The sequence below is a fragment of the Urtica dioica genome, chromosome 12 (assembly GCF_054948205.1).
Source record: "Urtica dioica subsp. dioica isolate 48M chromosome 12, U.dioica_male_clone48M_v1_H2, whole genome shotgun sequence".
Classification (NCBI taxonomy): Eukaryota; Viridiplantae; Streptophyta; class Magnoliopsida; order Rosales; family Urticaceae; genus Urtica; species Urtica dioica.
In genome coordinates this window covers 6,753,513-6,774,852 of record NC_142767.1, presented here as the reverse complement: position 1 = coordinate 6,774,852, position 21,340 = coordinate 6,753,513, and the positions used below count along the sequence as shown (strand labels likewise).

At 39.2% G+C, this 21,340-nt stretch overlaps 2 protein-coding genes across 2 annotated transcripts; both read left to right on the top strand.

The window, feature by feature from the left end:
- Positions 1-5,838: 5,838 nt before the first annotated feature.
- Positions 5,839-6,222, top strand: LOC149378832 (RING-H2 finger protein ATL47-like). Its single transcript, XM_089603881.1, has one exon. It carries the CDS (start codon positions 5,839-5,841, stop codon positions 6,220-6,222), a length of 384 nt encoding a protein of 127 aa, XP_089460007.1.
- A 1,832-nt stretch (positions 6,223-8,054) lies between these two features.
- LOC149378831 (uncharacterized) lies at positions 8,055-11,302 on the top strand. Its single transcript, XM_089603880.1, has 4 exons — positions 8,055-8,153; positions 10,356-10,947; positions 11,022-11,114; positions 11,186-11,302. The coding sequence occupies exons 2-4, from the start codon at positions 10,357-10,359 to the stop codon at positions 11,300-11,302; spliced, it is 801 nt and encodes a 266-aa protein (XP_089460006.1). The 5' UTR covers positions 8,055-8,153; position 10,356.
- Positions 11,303-21,340: the final 10,038 nt, after the last annotated feature.

Genomic DNA, 21,340 nt, shown 5'->3' with positions numbered 1-21,340 from the left:
TTACCTCGTCCCGATATGAACATGAGCACAGATTGGGACCACTGTAGGAAGTTGTGGCCATTGAGTTTGTGGCTCGTGATATGTCGGGAGAAGGATTCAGATTGCGACTGAGTTGGCGTGGTCTGAGTGGTGTTCATCATGGTTGATTTTCCCTGCTCTGATACCATGTTGAAGTTTAGAGAGAGAGAGAGTCGAATCTGGAGAGAAGATAAAGAAAGAGAGAATCGGAGAAGAGAGAGAGTGTTCCGAGACTTTGAATATTTCTTATATTTGATATTAATTCGTATCACCTATTTATACATTTGGTGGGTACAAGAGAGAGTGTAATAAATACATGTGTAATAACTACTTCTAGGAAAAAGAGAATAATAAATATACACGGAGAGCAAGACATAGGATATAACATGAGAAATAAATGCGACAATTTCCCATGTGGAATGAGTTCCAAGGAGAGGACTTCCGAGGCAAGCTCGACGCGGAAGGGCGAGCTGGCGAGCTCGACGCAGAAGGGCGAGCTGACGAGCTCGACGCGGAAGGGCGAGCTGACGAGCTCGATTTCAACAAAGAGAGAAATGTAGATTTGCATGAACAAACTCTTCATGGTTTGCTTAAAACTGCATATTCACAATCTAAGGATCAAAGGACTATTGATCTCAGTACGATTGTTAGGAGAATCTATGATGTTTCTTATGGGACATTGAGAGTTGGAGACTCTATAGTTCTTCTACGTATCTTCTGAAGGTACTGACTTGACCAGTGCACTTTTAGAGACAGCATAAGAACAAGTCATTTAACCTCTTATGGCTCGAAGTCACTACATATGAATTGTATCATGCTTACCTCAATCCTGAAATGAGACATGTCATTTCATAGCTTACGTATTCTCATTTGAGAAAGTCAGAGTTCGGATACACTATGTGATTCTGAACAGGACCTATTGGTGAAGTACTAAGTTATGAAGATGTCTCATAAATGAACTAGCCAGTGTCCGAATTGAGTCACGACTCTTTTGGATGAATCAATGTGACTTGTTAGCTCCACGTCAATACATTGCTTCTAACTTATTCAGAAGTGACAAATGAGTTAAGGAAATAATAGCTAGAAGGGTAAAATGGTAATTTTGTAAATCCCGACTAGCTGATGATATTCATGAAGGGTAAACATAGATAATATTCAGTGGATCCACTCATCACAATTAAGTTGAATTCTTGAGTAGAAAACAAATTCATTTGAACCGAGATATTCTCAATGTCAACTCTTTAGTGGAGTCAGTTGACATTAAGCTAAACTTGGAAAAGGTTTGTGAACTTTTGAGTCCAAGTATGTTAGCTCAAGCTTTGTTCATTTGGATCCATGAGGTCACTGTCACAAATCATATCGAGTAGGATTAGTTAAACTAGATGCTAAGTCAAAACAAGAACGAGACAAGTTTTACTAAAATTGTCTAAAGGGTGTTTTTGTCTTTTTGGACATAGGACGAAATGAATGTCAATAAATTTTTTGACATTGTCATATGATGAAAAATTCCACTCGACCATAATAAGATTTTTGGGCCTTGAGGATTAATTTCATTTCATGGAATTTTACATGAAAATTCTTAATGGGCTTTTCTTATGTTGTCATGAACAAATGAAGAAACATCTAGAAGCTCCTTCTAGATGCCCTTGGCCGTCCAACCCAAGAAGAAAAGGGAGATTATTTTGTGCATTGATGTATGAAGATACTTTCCAAAAGAAAAAGAGGAAACGAATTTCCTCTACATGGAAAGGATATGGGCGGCAATGCAAGGCAAGGGAGAAGCAAAACAAAAGAGGAAACAAATCCATGGTCTTCTAGAAGACTACATGGCGGTGTGACATAAGAGGGAATAAGGGCAATATTTGCTCATGAATATGTGATATTCTATAGAAGAGGAAACTAACTTGTTGAAGGTAATTCATCTCCTATAAATAGGGCCCTCATTCTCATTGTTTTCTCATCTCAAAGTTTTAGAGATTGAGAGTTTCTCTTTCTAGACTTGGCCGTCCCCTCTCCCTCTCTCTCTCTAGTTCTTTTCGTTTTTGTTTTGGCACCTAGGTCCACATTTGACCTAGTGTTTTAGCTCTTCGACTCTTAGACTTGTTCTTGAGTCATCGTGTTTAAAAGTGCCTGCACACTAATTCCTTCTTTTCTCGAGTGATTCATGTGATAAAAACTTTCGTGGTTACTCGAGTTCCCAAAGAACGAAGAAAGACGAGCTGCGTGGGGAGACGAACGTTTCAATCTTCCTAAGGCTTCTCAACGTTCAAGCTTCACAAAGGTTATTAGTAAACGTGTAATGCTCGTTAATAGTTTTAATTTAAATATAAACATGTGTCTGCTCTTTGTCTAGGTTAATAAAATCGTTTTACTTGTTTAGAAGAAAAATTTTATTTTCCGCCGCTTGCTTGAAGCGTTAAATCTTTTCTTAACCCTAGATCAATTCCAACAATTTTGACTTTAGTATGGTCACAGGGTAAGGTCCTGGATCGAACCACTCCTGTTTTAAATGTTGATCCATTTTCGAATATTAATAATATCAATAAATCTTGAAGTATGATTTTTAAATATTAGGTTTAATGATATGATATGGATTTTAAACATTAAATTTGATGGCATGTAAACAAATCATGTATCTGATTGACATCCATATAATTGAATACAAGAATTATGCTGATATTAAAACCATTTCATTAAACAATAACACAATTATTCCAACACATTCTTATACCATCTTTTAATAAATAATATGGAATAAATAGGACACAACGAAAATGGTTTTCTTGATTGCAAGTAAAAATAAATTAATGACTTATGTTTTGACCAGACATCTGTTGTAATATAATAGGCAGAATAAAAAATAATCAATTAAAAAAATCAAATAATTAAAGAAAAACAAGCACGAAAGAAAAATAGAAAGATAGAAGTGAAGCCGAATAAAAATTGAAGAGGTGATATATGGATCTTGGATTCGTGTTCTCCGTGAAAGACAGAGACTCGAGCTAGGCGGAGAACAGAAAGTAATTAGCTTTAGGAGAAATGAAGATGAGATATATATAAATGAAAAAAAAAAGAGAAAAAATTAAATTAAAGAGTATTATGAACTTTTGACATTGGGCTAGAACGGTAAATATTATACTTTTGATTGGTTTTGGTAAAAAAAAATAATTCTAAATTGCTAATATCTCCATCCAAACCCCATTATTGAAAGGAAAAGAGATGTGAAAAATAAATGATACAGTTTTAAAGTTCAACATTTTTAAAATAGTAGGTGTTTTAAATTCTTTAAAAAATAATCAAAGCTAAATAGAGCTCAAAATAGTAAATGAATTTAAAATTTTACAATAAACATAAACAAAAATGTGATTGCTTACAATTTCGAAAACACTATATACGTGATAAAAAAAAATTAGACACAATAGTCGGTGATTATTTTTAAAAAGCACTATCATAAGCAATTTTCACACAAAAAAAAAAAATTAATTAAATATGGAAATTGCATGAGGTATGTGTACTTTTTTTAACTAGGCGCAGAATTAACGTGGTTAAAACTTTGTAAAATTTGTTGTCACTAGCCCATTATACACTTCTTATTTGGAGAATAGCTCAAGTTTCATTTAATTAAGGAAAAAACTCATTTTTTCTTAGCAGACAATTATATCATTCGCGAATCAGTTAATTAATTAACAGACTGAATTGAGTTAGGTTAATTAATTAACTGAATGTTTGGATTGAAAATTCACAAAAAATTTACAAAAATCAAAACTTAAATCAATTCCTATTCAAAGCATTCAATTAGTTAACCTAATTCCTAATTCAGTCAGTTAGTAAATTAACTTTACTCATAAAAAAATCAGAATCTAGGCTAATTCTTAATTCAACCAATCAGCTAATTAATTAACCTAACTCAATTCAGTTAGTTAATTAATTAACTGATTCGCGAATTAGCACTGAATCAACAAATAGCTCAACAATTCGAGACCGAGATGTATCTTCACTTCGTCCTCGTTGCTCTTCTTCCTTAGTCGAAGCATGGTGAAGGAGGGAGCTCGGAATCGCCGGCGTCAGAGGCCGGTCAGGTCGCGCAGAGGAGCTCGCCGGAACTCGTGTTAGGCTCGCGTCGGAGGTGCGCGTCGGGTGACGATCAACAATGAAATTTACCTATTGGAACTGAAGAACAAAAGCTTGGTCAGAAATTCGCGTCGAAGACGAAGTTGAATGCGGATGCGGGTTCGGGCGGTGATGATGGCGACGAACAACGACAAGCGGCTTCGACGCGACGGTGTGGATCGGTCTGAACAATTTTAGGGTTTCGCGTTCGGGTCTTAGCGATTTTGAAATCAGAGTGTTTAAGCGTGTTTTTTAAGTTTATATACGAGGGTAATATCGGAAGTTTGATGCCAAATTAGATGGCTTGGGCTATTTATTTAATTTTACCGAATTTGGGCTATTCCTCAAAACAAGTTTGACCCCTGGGCTAGTGGGTTAACTCTCCCTAAAACTTTTGTTACAAAAATAGTATTTTTAAATTGTAAATAATCATCTTTCTTTATATTTATATATATATATATATATATATATATATATATATATATATATATATATATATATATATACTTTTGTTCACTTTTTAGGGTCTACTTAAATTTGTTAATAAGGAGATAATGATTATTTATAGTTAAAAAATCAATATTTTAACATATTTAAACACCAACGTTTCAAATTACGAATCTCAAAGAATTTTCAAGCCACTTTTTTCGCAACCGTCCCTTCAAATCAAAATCAGGTAACATATGTGTCATGAGACGAGATGAGGGGACTTGCTCAACTTTGACATGTACCCAATTATGGTAACATATGTGTCATCACGTAACTAAATCAGTCATCTTAAAAAAAAAAAAAAAAAAAAAAAAAAAAAAAAAACACTGAGATTGTTTAAGATGAATTCTCGCGGAAAATAAAGAAATAGTTAATATATTCAAGATAATTACGTATTTACAAAATACCATCTCAATTTATCCTATTTCGTCAGATCCGGGATGTGCGCCAACAAGTTTTACCTAATTGGTGATATTGCTCCTCCTTTTATACCATATTTGATGATATTTGGATGCTATTTGAGTTTCTAATTCTTTGGAGAAGACATTGATACTAATAATTGTTTGAATTAGTAGCATGTTAAACACCCTCGGACGTCCTCCATTTTTATTATGTATTGTCTTGATGATCTTCCGCACTAAAATGAGTATCCCACTTGTAGTTTGTCATCTGCTTTGATTAATATTGTGTTTATAAAATTTGCGTTGGTGGATTTTTTTTTCAATAGGATTAGTGAAAACCATGTTCCACAATTGTCTCAAGTGATTTTTTCTAAAACAAAATTCGATTAAAACAAGTAAAATATTTGAGAACCATGAACCGATCGTAACATACAACACAAATTTAAACCAACTTTGTTCTACCTAAAATTAAATGAAACAAAAAGGTAGCTAGATACTATAAACAATTTGAAGTAATAACTTCCAAACATCTTATAAGCCACTATTCCCAACTACTCGTTCGAATTTATAAATAAACACATCACAGCATACGGGACCTCAGCACAACCACACGAGAGAGAGAGAGAGAGAGTTGAATTCAACACTACTATTCACAGTGAAGCTTGAAAGACTATTGACACGATTCTCTCATAATAATCACACATTATATCTAATATCATATGATCATTATATATATATATATATATATATATATATATATATATATATATATATATATATATATATATATATGACATAGAAGACGTAAAGAAAGAACAATATGTCATACGCTACTTCAATCATCACATTCACACCATCTACTCTCTACATTATGCTCTTCACTTTGGGCTCGCTTTTCCTGCTCCTCGTCATCAACGCTTGCTGCGGCTTCTTGGAGCACCACCACCACGCGACGCTCGGTGGTCGATGCCGCCCGCGAGAATCTTCTCCAACGATGAAATACTCGAAGATCCCACATGGCACGGATCCGGCCGAGTGTTCCATATGCTTGGTCGACTACGAAGAGGGCGACCGCGTTGTCTTGTTGCCTAACTGTTCCCATTTCTTCCACGTCCCCTGCCTCCAACGCTGGTTCAATCTCCAGTCCACATGTCCCATTTGCCGGGGCTCACTGCTTTTAGCTTCCGCTGAGGATCTCTGTTAATTGTACTTGTGATGGAATGTGTGACATGTAGATAGTAGGGCCTTACATAAAGGGGGAGTTTCACATAAAAATTAGAGGACTAAATGGAAACGGTTGAATTTTTTTTTCCCTCCCCTCGTTAGTTTCTTTTTCCCTTATTGTCAAATTCATTGATGTCTCTAATGTTTTCACGGCGATAAGCCATTAAACTATTGGTCAGCAGATGATGTTAGCCAAATGTAACTCATGCGTTTAAACAATAAAGAATAAATTATACGAATAGTCATTTGAAATCTAGAAGTCTCAACTTAACGAAGTTTTTCTTTATGAATTTTCGAGAAATTATAGCAAAATAAAAAATCGAAGCTTAGACGAAGTTGTTAAGTTATGCTCGCGGAAAAACACAAAAACAATGAAAAACGAACAGACACGAAGATCAAACTGGATCTTTAAGAAATGACTTGCGCAGGAAGCAAACTTCCTTATACGAGCGCCAAGAACAGAAATTAAGAAGAGAGAAAAAGACATGCAAATTATCCTGGTTCGGATCCAAATTGAATCCTAATCCAGTCGGAGATCGAGAGAGTCCCTTTGTCGATCCACTATCTTCAAACAATGTACAAGAAACCAGATTACAGATGATCACACTCAAACTCGCAGACGTAACTTCGTCTTCACGCTAGCTTGAAAACACGCGATCTCGCTGAGCTTTCTCGAAACCTTCTATGATCTCTCACGCTCTCTTGATCACTCAATCTCTCTCTAGGTTTCTCTCAGTACAGACTATTCAGTTTGTTGTGCAAGAATGAATATCTAACTTAATACCGAAACCGGGTTTATATAACCACCCAAGGTATTGGTTTACATCAGGTAAGCTGTAACTAACTACAGCCACTCTCATGCCACGTGGAAGATGACGAGGCAACTAGAAACCACAAATCTCCACCTTGCTGAGACATCTTCATGTAGCTGTTTCTTCTCAACCTGAAACTTCATGCACTACTACAAATACTGTTTTCAGGTGCGGCAGACATTCGGGTGCGACTTTTCGCACCCAAAAGTCGCACCAAATAATCATTCAGGTGCGACTTTTCGCACCCAAAAGTCTCTCAGAACTAGTGGGTGCGACTATGTCGCACTCATAGGCTGAAAATATTTTTAGCGGCCAACTTCCCCCGCTTTTGGTAAAAATGTGTTATTGGGTGCGACTTAGTCGCACCCAAAAGAGTCATTGGGTGCGAGAAAGTCGCACCCAAATTCAAAGGGTTATATAAATTAAAGTGCTCGGTTTTCATTTCACCCGAACCAAACTTTAAACTTCTCTCTCTCCGATTTCTCTCCTAAAAAGTCTCCGACCACCACCATACGCCGAGCTCCGTCGCCGCCGCCACTCCGAGCTTCGTCGGCTCCCTCTCACTCTGTACTCCATCGCCACGCTGTCATTCTTCTTTTCCCATTCTTCTTCCTTTCTTCTCCCACCACGCTGTCAGCCGTGAGTCACGAGGACGCCGGACCAGGAGCGACCACCGGGGAAGGAGTGAGAGAGCGTCGGAGAATCTAATTCCACAAAAACAAGGTGAGGATTCTTGACCTCGAGTTGATTTTGGATTTTTGAGCTCCGAAATTCAAATTTGGGGGTTTCGGATTTAAAAGATGATTTTTGTGAAATTGATTGGTTTTGGTTGCTCATTGAACTCGATTAGTGAAGGTTATAGCTTGAATTTGTGGATTGAGTTCGGATTTCTTTGGTTTGGTAGTGATTTGGCCGAAATTTGATGAACTAGGGTTTGAAGATTCGAATTTTGGGGCTTTTGATTTCTCCATGACCAGCCCTTCCGTGACCAGCACCGAGCCTCCGTTGCAGCCCGTCCGACCAGCCCCTCCGCTGCTGCCTCTTCGACCAGCTCCTCCGACCTGTCCCAAGCCTCCGACCAGCCCCTCTGCTTCATTAGGTATTTTTCATAATTTGATTAGTATTTTGATTAGTAGTTTAGTTTATAATTAGTTAGTTAGTTTGTAATTGATTTGTAATGAATTAGTTAATTAGTTTGTAATTAATTTATTAAATGAAATTTGTTCTAATTAATTTTAGGTTTTTTAGTTTAATACATACATGTTTAGGTTGTTTAGTTTTGATTAGTTTAGGTTAATTTAAAATTGTCAAATTGAAATTGTAATTAGTTTAATAATATGTTTAACTTGTTTAGTTTTAATTTGTTAAGGTTAATTGAAATTGTAATTAGTTTAATAATATGTTTAGGTTGTTTAGTTTTGATTAGTTTATGTTAATTAATTGAAATTGTCAAATTGAAATTGTATTTAGTTTAATAATATGTTTAAGTTGTTTAGTTTTGATTAGTTTAGGTTAATTGAAATTGTCAAATTGAAATTGTAATTAATTTAATAATATGTTTAGGTTTTTTAGTTTTGATTAGTTTAGGTTAATTGAAATTGTAATTAGTTTAATAATATGTGTTAAATTGTTAATCATGAAATTAAAATTAGTTAAGTTATTGTATAAATGAGTTGAGAATATTGTATTTTTGTTGTAAACGAGCCACAAAGGTTCTGTTTAGGGTTTAGTTGATTATTAAGATAGTTTTGGATGATTTGTATATGCTTTTAAATGGGTTTGCAGGTTTTTGGTTTGTTAGTATTATAGGGGAAACTCTGCCGAAATTTAGATTGAGTTTCTAGCCTATTATTCTCAAAATCCTAATTTTTTTAATTCGACTTCAAATAACATAAAATTCATAATCTAATCTTCATTCATTGATCTTCGTCCCGTAGCAATAAGTAATCGACTTCATTCGTCTTCGTCACTTAGCAACAACTCTTAATGATTGTTCTTTTTCCCTTTCGTTTAGCGAAATCAATGTCCAATCCAAGTAGAGATTGGATCACCGAGAACAATCGGTTGTCCTTGCAGTATAAAATCGGAGTTAATGAATTTATCCGCGCTGCAAGAAGATTTCCGAACGATAATTACGAATATCGATGTCCTTGCAAGCCTTGCAACAACGTAAGATGGCATGACATTGGGGTTGTAAGGCATCATCTGCTAAACAAAGGGTTTACCCCGGGCTACACAGAATGGTATCATCATGGCGAGGTCGTGCGTTCCGTCGGTCATCTTGAAGAAGTCCCCATCGGAGAAACAACGCAGAGAGGAGTAGGAGGAATACATGCTGCTGTGGAGGATATAAGAGATCACGAGGATTTCGATGGTGTTACGGAGCCGGCTCCGAGCGAGGTGCGTGCGGAGGAGCAAGTGGAAGACTTGTTCGCCGAGTTGGAAGCGGAATTATACCCTGGATGCAAGGAGTTTTCGTCATTGTCATTCTTGGTTCAGTTGATGCACCTTAAAGTCACGAACCATTGGACGACAAGTCGTTCACAGAACTGCTGCAGCTTTTGAGGAAGTCTCATCCAGCCAGTAATCGAATACCAGAGAAGCACTACGAGGCAAAAGCAAAGCTGAAGCGTTTCGGCATGGGATACGAGATGATCGACGCGTGCATTAATGACTGTGTCTTATTCCGAAAACATCTCACGAACGTCGACGTGTGCCCGATATGTAACGAGAGTAGATGGAAGCCAACTGGTAAGAAGATACCGCAAAAGATAATGCGATATTTTCCCTTGAAAGATCGATTGAAGCGACTGTACGCATCTCGACACACGGCGCTTCATATGCAGTGGCACGAAAGAGATCGCGTCAGGGAAGGTGGCGTTCTACGACATCCTGCGGATGGTACAGCGTGGAAGAATTTGGACGAGAGATACCCAGGTTTTGCTACAGAGCCTCGGAACGTGAGGCTTGGGCTAGCTGCGGATGGATTCAACTCGTTTGGGGATATGAACCTATCATACAGCATATGGCATGTAGTATTTACGGCGTACAACTTGCCGCCTTGGTTGTGCATGAAGAAAGAGTACCTTGATGTTGATATAGGTAGTGATGACGATGAATGAGAACTATCTATGTAACCACGGTTTTCCTCCGCCATATGTGAGGTTTTATAATAAAATATATCCGTGGTGTCACCCACGTTTTTGTATGATGTTGTTTCCTTTTGTTTTGTGATGTATGTTCACAAATGTTGTTTTATTTTATACGATGTCAATTTACAAATGTTGTTTTCATTTTATAGGATGTCGACCGCTTCAGGTTCTGGTGGAGATTCGCCACAAAGACCGGATTCTCAAGGTCCGCCACAGGAACCTGATTCCCAAGGTCCTAAGAAATCAAGGGGACCAACAACCGGCTCGACGTCGGCGCGAGCAACACAGGGTGTACCGGGTGCGAAGGTGGTCAAGTGGGACCCAATAAACCAAACATTCTATCAAGAGATAAGGAAAGAAAATAAAAAGGTTGGACTATTTAACAACCGCCTCGGTGCTTTGGTGAAATCACATATCCCGCCTACGACTCGTGATTGGAGTGAAGTGACGCCCCAGACGTTGGCTGCTATTTTGAGCGCACTTCATTCGGAGTTCAGATTTGTGTACACGGATCCTAACACCGGCGAGGATCTGCCTGCGGATTGCTATCAGAATACGATTGATCAGACTATCATTCGGAATGCCAAGATCAGGCGACGCAACCAGAAGTCCAAGCTATCAGAGAAGTTCATGTTGGAGTTTTGTGGGAGCACAGAAAACGCTAAGGCGGAAACACCACCGGGATATAAGAAAGAGGATTGGGAGGCGGTGGTAGACGAGTTCGCAACTGACGATTGGAAGGTACGTAATGTATGATTGTAATAAATCACAATATCTTTATCAGATTGAATAATGACAAAATTAATTATTTGCAGAAAAAGTCTAATCGCAACAAGGAGAATTCGAAGAAGAAGAAGACGAGGTCGACTCAAGGATCTCTTTCTTTCTTGGCTCATCGTCATTTGAACGTAAGTTATTCTAATTTTGAAATACTTAATTTGAAATAAATTCAATACTTATATTTTCATAACAATTGCAGAGTAAGGATGATGGGACTTTGGGCTCCGCGTTAACGACGTGGGAGCAAAAACACCATAATAGAAAAGGTGAATGGACGACAGATTGGGCGAGACGAGCACATGTAAGTCATATGTGATAATTAAGATTACGTTACTTACATAATAATTAATTTTTAATAATTTTTTTATGTGTAAAAGCGCGGATAGTTACTCTACTGGCGGATCTTCAGCGACAAGCAGAAGAGCAAGGCGTAGTCTTTAACCAGGACGATGCAGAGGAGCACGCAATGCTAGAAATTCTCGGGAACCGTCAAGATTGGTACGTTGGAATAGGTCCAACGGTCCCGAGATCAACTTGGGCTATTGCTCAGGCTCAGGACGAAAGCTCGTCGCCAGGCTCAGACTCGTCGCGGCGCCGCGTTCCAGATCCAGTGGTTGGCGAGCTCCAAGCTCAGGTGGCGGCACAACAACTCGCTATGGATGAGATGAGGCGAGCCAACCAACAGCAGATGGAGGAGATGCAGCGAAAAATGTTCGCGTTCACGCAGCAGTTTTTGCCCTTGCCTCAGATGTCGTCCGGTACGATGCCACAGATGCCTCATATGTCGCTCGGCACGATGCCACAGATGCCTCAGACGACGCCGTCACCTCAAATGCACCCGTCGCCTCAGATGCACCCTATGCATCAGACAACGCCGCCATCAGTTTCAATGGCAGATGCTCAGACGACGCCGCCAGCTCCAGTAGATTTTCAGGGATAGCGTACGAGCGGCAGTGAGCGTACGAGCGGCAGTGGACGAGGAGGTAGCAGCAGTTCTGGAGCAAGATTTGGCGGAAGAGGGAGTAAAATGTTCAAGGAGTGGTTTACAAACCGAGGAAAAGGAAAGGGAAAAGAATGAACATTTTTTTTAATTATTTGTCGTACATTATAATAATTATTGTAATCGAACAACTAATGGTTAGTTTTTATTATTATTATGAATATTAATTAATGAATTTTCTAATTAATAAACTATTTAGTACATATTATTTGATTACAATTATAGAATTCATAAGCATAATAAATAAATAAAAATTTAAAAAAAACTAATGTAGGCCAACGGGTGCGACTGGTCGCACCCAAAAATTTGGCGGGTAGGCCAACGGGTGCGACTGGTCGCACCCATAAATTTGGCGGGTAGGCCAACGGGTGCGATTGGTCGCACCCAAAAATTTGGCGGGTAGGCCAACGGGTGCGACTGGTCGCACCCAAAGGTTTGGCGGGTAGGCCTTTGGGTGCGAATAGTCGCACCCAATGGCCTTCCCGCGGACTTTTTCGCACATCTTTTCTGACTTATGGGTGCGAATATAGGTGCGAAAAACCGCACCTAAAAGTCGCACCTAATAGTCATGATGACCTTCGGGTGCGACTTTTCGCACCCATGACCTTTAGGTGCGAATTTTCGGGTGCGAAAAAGTCGCACCTAAAGGTATCATTGGGTGCGAAAATTGACTTTCAGGTGTGAAAAAAGTCGCACCCAATGCTGTTTTTTGTACTAGTGATGCTTTAGTGAATCAACAACCTATTTTACTCTCGAGCTCCATTTGATGATCTTCATTCCTTGATCAGCCTCAACAAGTTTAAGGCTTCCTCAAACTTGTTTGCTGGTACCACCTTGGTGAACACGTCTGCTGGATTACTTCTGTAGCTATCTTCTTCACTTCAACTAGCTTGTCATTATTAACATCTTTTATGAAATGGAGTCTCACATCAATGTGCTTTGTCCTTTCATGGAAGACCCTGTTCTTTGATAGATGTATTGCACTTTGTGAGTCACAGTACACTGCCACATCATCTTCTGATAAGCCTAGTTCCCTGGTGAAACCCTTGAGCCATAGTGCCTCTTTTATAGCTTCAGTAAGAGCTATATATTCTGCTTCAGTGGTGGATAAAGCAACCACATGCTGTAGGTTTGTCTTCCAGCTGATTGTGTTTCCTCCGATGGTGAACACATAGCCAGTAAGTGATCTCCTTTTATCCAGGTCACCTGCATAATCAGCATCACAAAAACCCATCACAGAGTATTTTTGCTCTTTATTAGCTTTGTAGACAAGTTTGAGTTTTAGACTTCCCTTTAGGTACTTGATCAAGCACTTTGCAGCTTGCCAATGAGCTCTTGATGGCTTGCTCATGAATCTGCTTATGAGACTCACTCCATATGCTATATCTGGTCTGGTACAGATCATGGCATACATACAACTGCCCACGCAGCTTGAGTATGGGACATTCTTCATGAATTTCATCTCAGAGTCCTCTTCATGCTTTTGAACAGACTTAAGCTTGAAATGAGCTCCAATAGGAACTCTAGAGGTTTTGGACTCTTGTTGACCAAAAAGTTCCACAACCTTCCTGAGATAACCTTCTTGAGATAGAGTTAAGGTCATGTTCACTCTATCTCTTGATATGTCCATTCCAAGTTCTTGATGCAGGGCCTAAGTCCTTCATTTCAAATTCTCTCTTTAGCTGAGTCTTCGTCTTTTGAACCTCAATCTTGTCTTTACAAGCCACTAACATGTCATCCACATATATCAATAGATAGATACATGAAAGAACCACTTTGTAGTCTGGTCAGATAAACACAGTTGTCGTAGCTACTTATTTTGAATCCTTGTTTGATCATGAACTCATCAAACCTTAGGTACCACTGTCTAGGTGATTGTTTTAAACCATACAGGGATTTCTTGAGAAGACATACTTTCCCTGTTGCATCCTCTTCAAAACCTTCTGGTTGCTGCATATAGATCTCCTCTTCATGATTCCCATGTAAGAAAGCTATTTTTTCATCAAGCTGCTCCAGCTCAAGGTCAAACATGGCTACAACACTTAGGATTACCCTTATAGAGGTATGTTTGACTACAGGAGAGAACACTTCATGGTAGTCTACTCCTTCTATCCGAGAATAACCCTTGGCCACCAACCTAGCTTTGAATCTCAGTTTCTCAATACCAAGAATGCCTTGCTTGTGTTTGAACACTCATTTGCAGCCTACTACACGCTTACTTTCAGGACGCTTCACAAAAATCCAGGTGTTGTTTTTCTTGAGGGATTCCATCTCTTCAAACATGGCTTGATGCCATGACTTCCAGTGTTCACTTTTCTGAGCCTCCTTGTAATGCTTTGGCTCATCTTCTATCAGCTCGGAGGTATTCAATGCAAAGGCTATGAAATCAGCTTGTGCATACCTTGCAGGTTGAGTAGTCATTCTTCTGGTTCTGTCTCTTGCAAGTAGGTAGTTTCTCAGGTCTTCATCAGTATTGTCTTCAAAATCTTCATGTTGATCATGACTCATCTGCTCATTTGTATCACATCTCTCTTCAGCTCCACCCTGATTTTGATCAGACCCTCCACCTTGATCTAGATCCGGTGCTCCACCTTGATCTGGATCACTTGGGATATTATGAAGCTCAACCTGTTGGTTATCTGTATTTCTACATGTCTGATCAAGTCCTTGACTTGTCTGATTCAAACAATCATTCTTATAGAACACATGCTCATTGAAAACAATATCTCTGCTTATAACAACACGTTTATCTTCTATCAACCAGATCCTATACCCTTTAACACCCTCAGGGTATCCTAAGAAAATGCCTTTCTTTGCCCTAGGGTTCAGTTTTCCTTGACTAGCATGAACATAAGCAATACAACCAAAAGGTTTCAAGTGACTGTAAAGAGGCTTATGATTTGACCATACATATTCAGGAACTTTGAACTCTAGGCTTGATTTTGGTGATCTGTTGATCAAATAGCAAGCTGTTGATGCAGCTTCAGCCCAAAACTTTTGGCTCAACCCAGAGTCTGCTAGCATACACCTTACTTTCTCCATGATAGTTCTGTTGAACCTTTCTGCCACTCCATTCTGATGTGGGGTGTAAGCACATGTGTGCTTTCTTGAGATGCCATGTTCTTCACATAATTTATCAAATTCAGTGTTCCATAACTCTAGGCCAAGGTTTTCCAGGCCACAAACTTGCCAAAAGACTCATCTTTTGTTTTCGGGAAATAAATCCAAGTTTTTCTAGAGTAATCATCAACAAATGATATAAAGTATTGACACCTTGATAAGGATACAACTACCTGAGGAGATCCCCAAAGATCTGAATGAACATAGTCTAGAATTGCCTTAGTGTTGTGTATGGCCTTTGGAAACTTCAATCTGTGGGCTTTCCCAAGAACACAATTCTCACAGAAATCAAGATTTTGTAAATCCTTGACCTTGATCAGCTCTTGCTTGCAGAGTTCTTGGAGTCCCTTTTGACTCATATGGCCTAGTCTTCTATGCCACATGACAGCTTCACTTGTCTCATCCTGGACAATGCTTGCTTCTCCTGCAATAGTCTCACCTTCTAGGACATAGAGTCCATTTTCAAGGACTCCTCTGAGAACTACTAGTATTCCTTTAGATATCATTATGATGCCATCTTGAGCTTTGTAGGAATAACCTGAAGCATCAAAAACACCAAGTGAGAGTAAATTTCTTTTTAGAGCAGGAATATACCTCACTTCTGTTATGATCTTGTGTGATCCGTCTTTGAGTTTGATCTTGATTGATCCTGATCCAAGGACATCACAAGCTTGGTTGTTTCCCATCAGGACTTTCCCATGTTCTTGAGGCTTGTAGTTGAATAGCCAATCCAGTATTGGAGTCATGTGAAATGTACACCCTGAATCCAAGATCCACTGATCTTTTGGGTCTTCTCTTGACACAGTTAGCACCTCAGCTTCATTGAGACCACTAGAGAGGCTTGCTGAGTCACCAGATTTTTTATCTTGACTCTTTCTCTCCGGACAATTCCTTCTCCAATGTCATTCCTTGTTGCAATGCCAATATGTGTCTGCCTCTTTAGAATCTTTAGTCCTTGATTTTGATTTGGCCTTATTCTTCTTCCCTTTTTCCTTCTTTTCTGGTCTTCCTCTTACAGTGAGACCTTCAGATCTAGTTCCCTTATATTGTGCCTTCAGATCCTGTTCTTTGGAATAGGTTGCAAAAATTACTTCATCAAGTGTTAGAGATTCTCTGCCATATTTCAAAGTATCACACAATTGTTCATAGGATTTTGGAAGAGAGTTGAGAAGAAATATAGAAGAAATATAGCCCGGTCTTCATCGTCAATTTCTACATCAAGACTCTCTAGGTCAGAGATTAGCTTTGTGAATTTATCGATGTTTTCATCAATGCTCTTCAGATCATTCATCTTGTAGCTGTAGAATTTTTGCTTCAAGTAGACTCGTGATGACTTGGTCATATACAATGACTCGAGCTTGAGCCACATTCCTGATGCCAAGTCTTCTTTCATCACTTTCCTCAGGATTTGATCGCTGAGGCTAAGGATGATCGCGTTCTTTGCTTTCTTCAGTATTTCTTGTTTCTTCTCTGTTGATAAGTTCGCCGCCATCTTAGACTCGCCCTTGGGAGCTTCGTCAAGCCCTAGGTTTCCAAGATGAGCTTTCATCTTGATTCGCCATAGACCGAAGTCGTTTTTGCCATCGAACTTCTCTATATCAGATTTGTAATTTGCCATCGTGGATTCTTGATCAGGGAATCACAGATCTGGAAACTTCAAAGCGACGTCGCAGAGGCTATTTGGCTACTTCAGTTTTTTTTTTGTTGGACTCAAGGAAAGAATGGCTCTGATATCAATTTGTTAAGTTATGCTCGCGGAAAAACACAAAAACAATGAAAAACGAACAGACACGAAGATCAAAAACTGGATCTTCAAGAAATAACTTGCGCAGGAAGCAAACTTCCTTATACGAGCGCCAAGAACATAAATTAAGAAGAAGAGAGAAAAAGACATGCAAATTATCCTGGTTCGGATCCAAATTGAATCTTACTCCATTCGGAGCTCGAGAGAGTCCCTTTGTCGATCCACTATCTTGTCTTGCCAGCGGGTGAAGTTGGTGCCGTCGAAGCGATCCAACTTGACGAAGTCCTGGCTCATCACTTTTAAACTCGAAACTGACGCCTCGGTAGCCATAGCACAAGATACTATAAGATTGTTGGATAATTCTTCGAAATTGAAGACTTCGAGGCTTGAATCACGTATAGGAACGCCTTCCTTATAGTATTTCAAGTACCCCAAAGTGTCTTAAGGTTTATTGTACAAGAATACCGCAGGATACGACAAGCCTAATTCGGACTGCACCAAGACAGAGTGAAAATCCGAAAATAAGCAAGAACTGTGTTTCTGGATTAGTGTTTCGGGAATTGAGAAAGTTGGTTCGAAAACCTGCTGATTACTGAATCCGAAATCGGATTATATAATCAATCGTACCTGTTCGCGAAGAGGTTCGACGAACAGACGCACTGTTTCGGTCGAACTAACGGTCTTCGCGAACAGATTCACTGTTTCGGTCGAACTGCGAACAGACGCACTGTTTCGGTCGAACTACGAACAGACGCACCGTTTCGGTCGAACTACGGTTATAGTCTCAAACGACACGACCGTTGGCCAAACGATATTTCGTTTTAAAGAGACGTGACCGTTAGTTCGAACGGTAACCACAAATAACTGCTAAATGAGGAGGCTCGACCGTTGGCGAGAATTTCCGCGAAAAGGCGGTCGAGCTCACCTGGAGGTCGAACTCGCCAGGAGGTCGAGCTCGCCAGGAGGCCGAGCTCATCTGGAGGTCGAGCTCACCAAGAGGTCGACCAGTCGACCTCGCCCTCAGTCGAACTGAAATGACTTCGTCATTTCATTCAATCGACCTCGCCCCAGTCGAGCTCGTCACTTCCTCATTCACAAACTCACTTTCTCAATCAACAACACACTATTTTGTCTTTTAATGAACAAATTAAATTGAGCTAATTAAAACACCTATTTAATTTTACTCAATTTCCAACAATCCCCCACTTGTTCAGAAAAACAAGATAGAATCGAGAAAAGAGACAAAGAATGTTAGTACAGATAAGTATCTTTCGATTTGAACTTATCCTTAGTATAAGCAACACAAGACTTTATCGGAAATTAGGTAGCCAGGCTTTGAACCTATTTTCCTTGTGATAAAATCGGTGTTACTCAACAGACACTCTTTAGTGTTCTTCGCCTATATCACACGCTTAGCACCGTTAATGGCCATGTGCTCATCCTGTCTCGTGAATTATTCATGAGAGAAAACTCCAACTCTCACTTTGGGACGGCACCATCCCGAAATTCACATAGGTGAAGTTCTTACAGTATCTCGGTTACATATAGATACTTGTCCTCAAGACTGAACTTCATTAAGAGTTAAGAAACTCAACCTCCCAATTGTAACAATCAACATTATTATATAATGTTATGAATATCCAATTCAATGACTTGTTCGTACCCATTGAACCTATAGTTAGTCATTTCCTAACCTTAGGTTGGGTTGCCATCATTATCAGATCGCTACTCAAGGAGTTTAAAACCCATACCTCTCGAGGTCGATCTCACCAAATCTCTTGCAAGAGGTTTAGTGAACGGATCAGCAATATTAAAGCTTGATCTTACATATGTGAGCGAAATGATTCCATCTTTGATCAATTTCCTCACATAGTCATGTCTCAGACTAATATGTCTAGACTTTCCATTATACACTTCACTGTATGCTCTCGCTAAAGTTGATTGACTATCACAATGTATCGACACGGTTGATATATTGTCTTTAGCCAATGGAACTTCTAAAAGAAGATCCCTCAACCATTCAGCCTCTTGACCTGGTGAAGCAAGAGCCACGAACTCTGATTCCATGGTCGAATGAGTGATACATGTTTGTTTCTTTGATTTCCAAGAAACTGCCCCGCCGGCAAGTGTAAACACCCATCCCGTCGTAGATTTTTTATCTCCGACGCTCGATATCTAACTTGTGTCAGTATATCCTTCTAGTACGGTAGGAAACTGACCGTATTGAAGTCCAAGATTTTTGGTTTTCAAAAGAAATCCAAAGATTCTCCCAATGGCCTTCCAATGCTCGGCACTTGGATTGCCGGTAAATCTACTCATTTTACTAACGGCAAATGCTATGTCTGGTCGAGTACATTGCATCAAGTACATAAGACAACCAACCGCACTAGCATATTCCAATTGAGCCACAGCCCTTCCATCATTCTTTTCAAGTTTTACACTTGGATCAAATGGGGTATTCACTTCTTTGAAATTTAAATGTTTGAACTTATCAAGCACTTTTTCAACATAGTGTGATTGACTAAGTTCATAACCCCCACTGGTTCTACGAACCTTAATACCCAAAATAGTATCAACTTGTCCAAGATCTTTCATTTTGAAAGTGGAAGATAGAAACCTCTTCGTGTCTAATATTCCTTTCATCTCGTTGCTAATGATCAACATATCATCAACATAGAGACATAGGAAGATCACAAGGTTACTACGCACCTTTGAGTACAAACACTTGTCACAAACGTTAGGAACAAATCCATTCGAAAGTATGACTGAGTCAAACTTTTGATGCCATTGTTTGGGTGCTTGTTTTAATCCATATAAGGATTTAACAAGTTTGCAAACCTTTTGTTCATTACCCGGAAGCACATAACCTTCCGGCTGCTCCATGTAAATCTCCTCATCGAGATCTCCATTTAAGAATGCCGTCTTGACATCCATTTGATGAACATTGAGGTTATACAAAGAAGCCAAGGCAAACAACACTCTAATTGTTGTTGTCCTTGCTACCGGTGCATATGTGTCAAAGTAATCAATTCCTTCCCGTTGTCGAAATCCTTTGGCTACTAATCTAGCCTTGTAAGTATTAAGAGTACCATCACTATGATACTTCTTTCGGAACACCCACTTACACCCAATAGGTCTAGACCCTTTGGGTAGATCGACAATTTCCCAAGTGTGGTTTGACATAATAGAATCCATTTCATCTTGGATTGCATCCTTCCAAAAGGCAGAGTCTCGAGAAGCCACCGCTTCATTATAAGTCTTAGGATCGTCTTCAATAAGAAGAATAATAGGAATTTTCCGTGCAAAACTCTCTCTATTTCCTTCTACTAGGTAAAAAGAAATGATGCGAGAATTTATTTCCTTAGACTTACGGACTCTTTTGCTTCTCCGAAGTTTGGGTTGTTCTACAACTACCCTAGAAGAACTTTCCTCTCGAGGCATCGAACCTGCCTGGAGATCGAGCTCGCCAGGGGTCGACCTCACCTGGGGTCGAGCTCGCTTGGAGGTCGAACCTCCCTGCTGGTCGAGCTCGCCAGGGGTTTGAGCTCGCCTTGAGGTCGATCCTCCCTGGAGATCGAGCTTGCCTGGTCGAGGTTCTTCATAAGTGGAATTTTGAGGTTCTTTTCCTGTCGAGTTAAGATTCTCAAAGAATTCCACATCTCGGGATTCTACTATGACATTAGACTCTAAGTTTAGAAGTCTATATGCCTTGCTATTCATGGCATAACCAATAAAAACACTTCGCATCCCTCGAGGACCCAACTTGGTCCTTTTAGGATCCATGTTTTTCTAGTAGGCTAGACACCCCGACACCCCCACACTTTGAAATACCCAATATTAGGCTTTCGCCCTTTCCATACCTCGTACGGAGATATTTGGGTTTTCTTTAAAGGAATACGATTTAAAATATGACATGCGGATAGTAAAGCTTCACCCCACAAACTAAAATGTAAACCAGAATGCGTTAACATGGCATTTATCATCTCTTGAAGTGTCCTATTTTTACGTTCGGCTAAACCGTTTTGTTGTGGTGTTCTAGGTGCAGAACATTCATGAACAATACCATTTTCTTCACAAAATGTATTAAAATCACTAGGAAAATATTCACCGCCCCTATCACTTCTAAGGACTTTAATATTAACTCCTAATTGATTTTCTACTTCAGCCTTATACACCTTAAAAGCATTAAAAGCATCATCTTTATGTTTCAAAAGATACACATATGTAAATCTAGAGCAATCATCAATAAAGGTAATGAAATATCTATTTCCCCCACGGGTTAACATGCCATTAAATTCACATATATCAGAGTGTATAAAATCTAACACCTTAGAATTTCTCTCTACACTATAAAACGGTTTCTTTATCATTTTAGATTTCACACATATTTCACATTTATCTAATTTATCATATTTGCACGAAATTAATCCACATTTAATTAACCTTTTCATAGTGCTAAAACCAATATGTGCTAATCTACTATGCCATAA

Coding starts and splice junctions, on each gene's coding strand:
- LOC149378832 (XM_089603881.1), top strand. CDS start 5,839: ATGTCATACGCTACTTCAATCATCACATTCACACCATCTACTCTCTAC.
- LOC149378831 (XM_089603880.1), top strand. CDS start 10,357: ATGTCGACCGCTTCAGGTTCTGGTGGAGATTCGCCACAAAGACCGGAT. Junction 10,948..11,021: donor TCGCAACTGACGATTGGAAG/GTACGTAATGTA, acceptor AATTATTTGCAG/AAAAAGTCTAATCGCAACAA. Junction 11,115..11,185: donor TGGCTCATCGTCATTTGAAC/GTAAGTTATTCT, acceptor TAACAATTGCAG/AGTAAGGATGATGGGACTTT.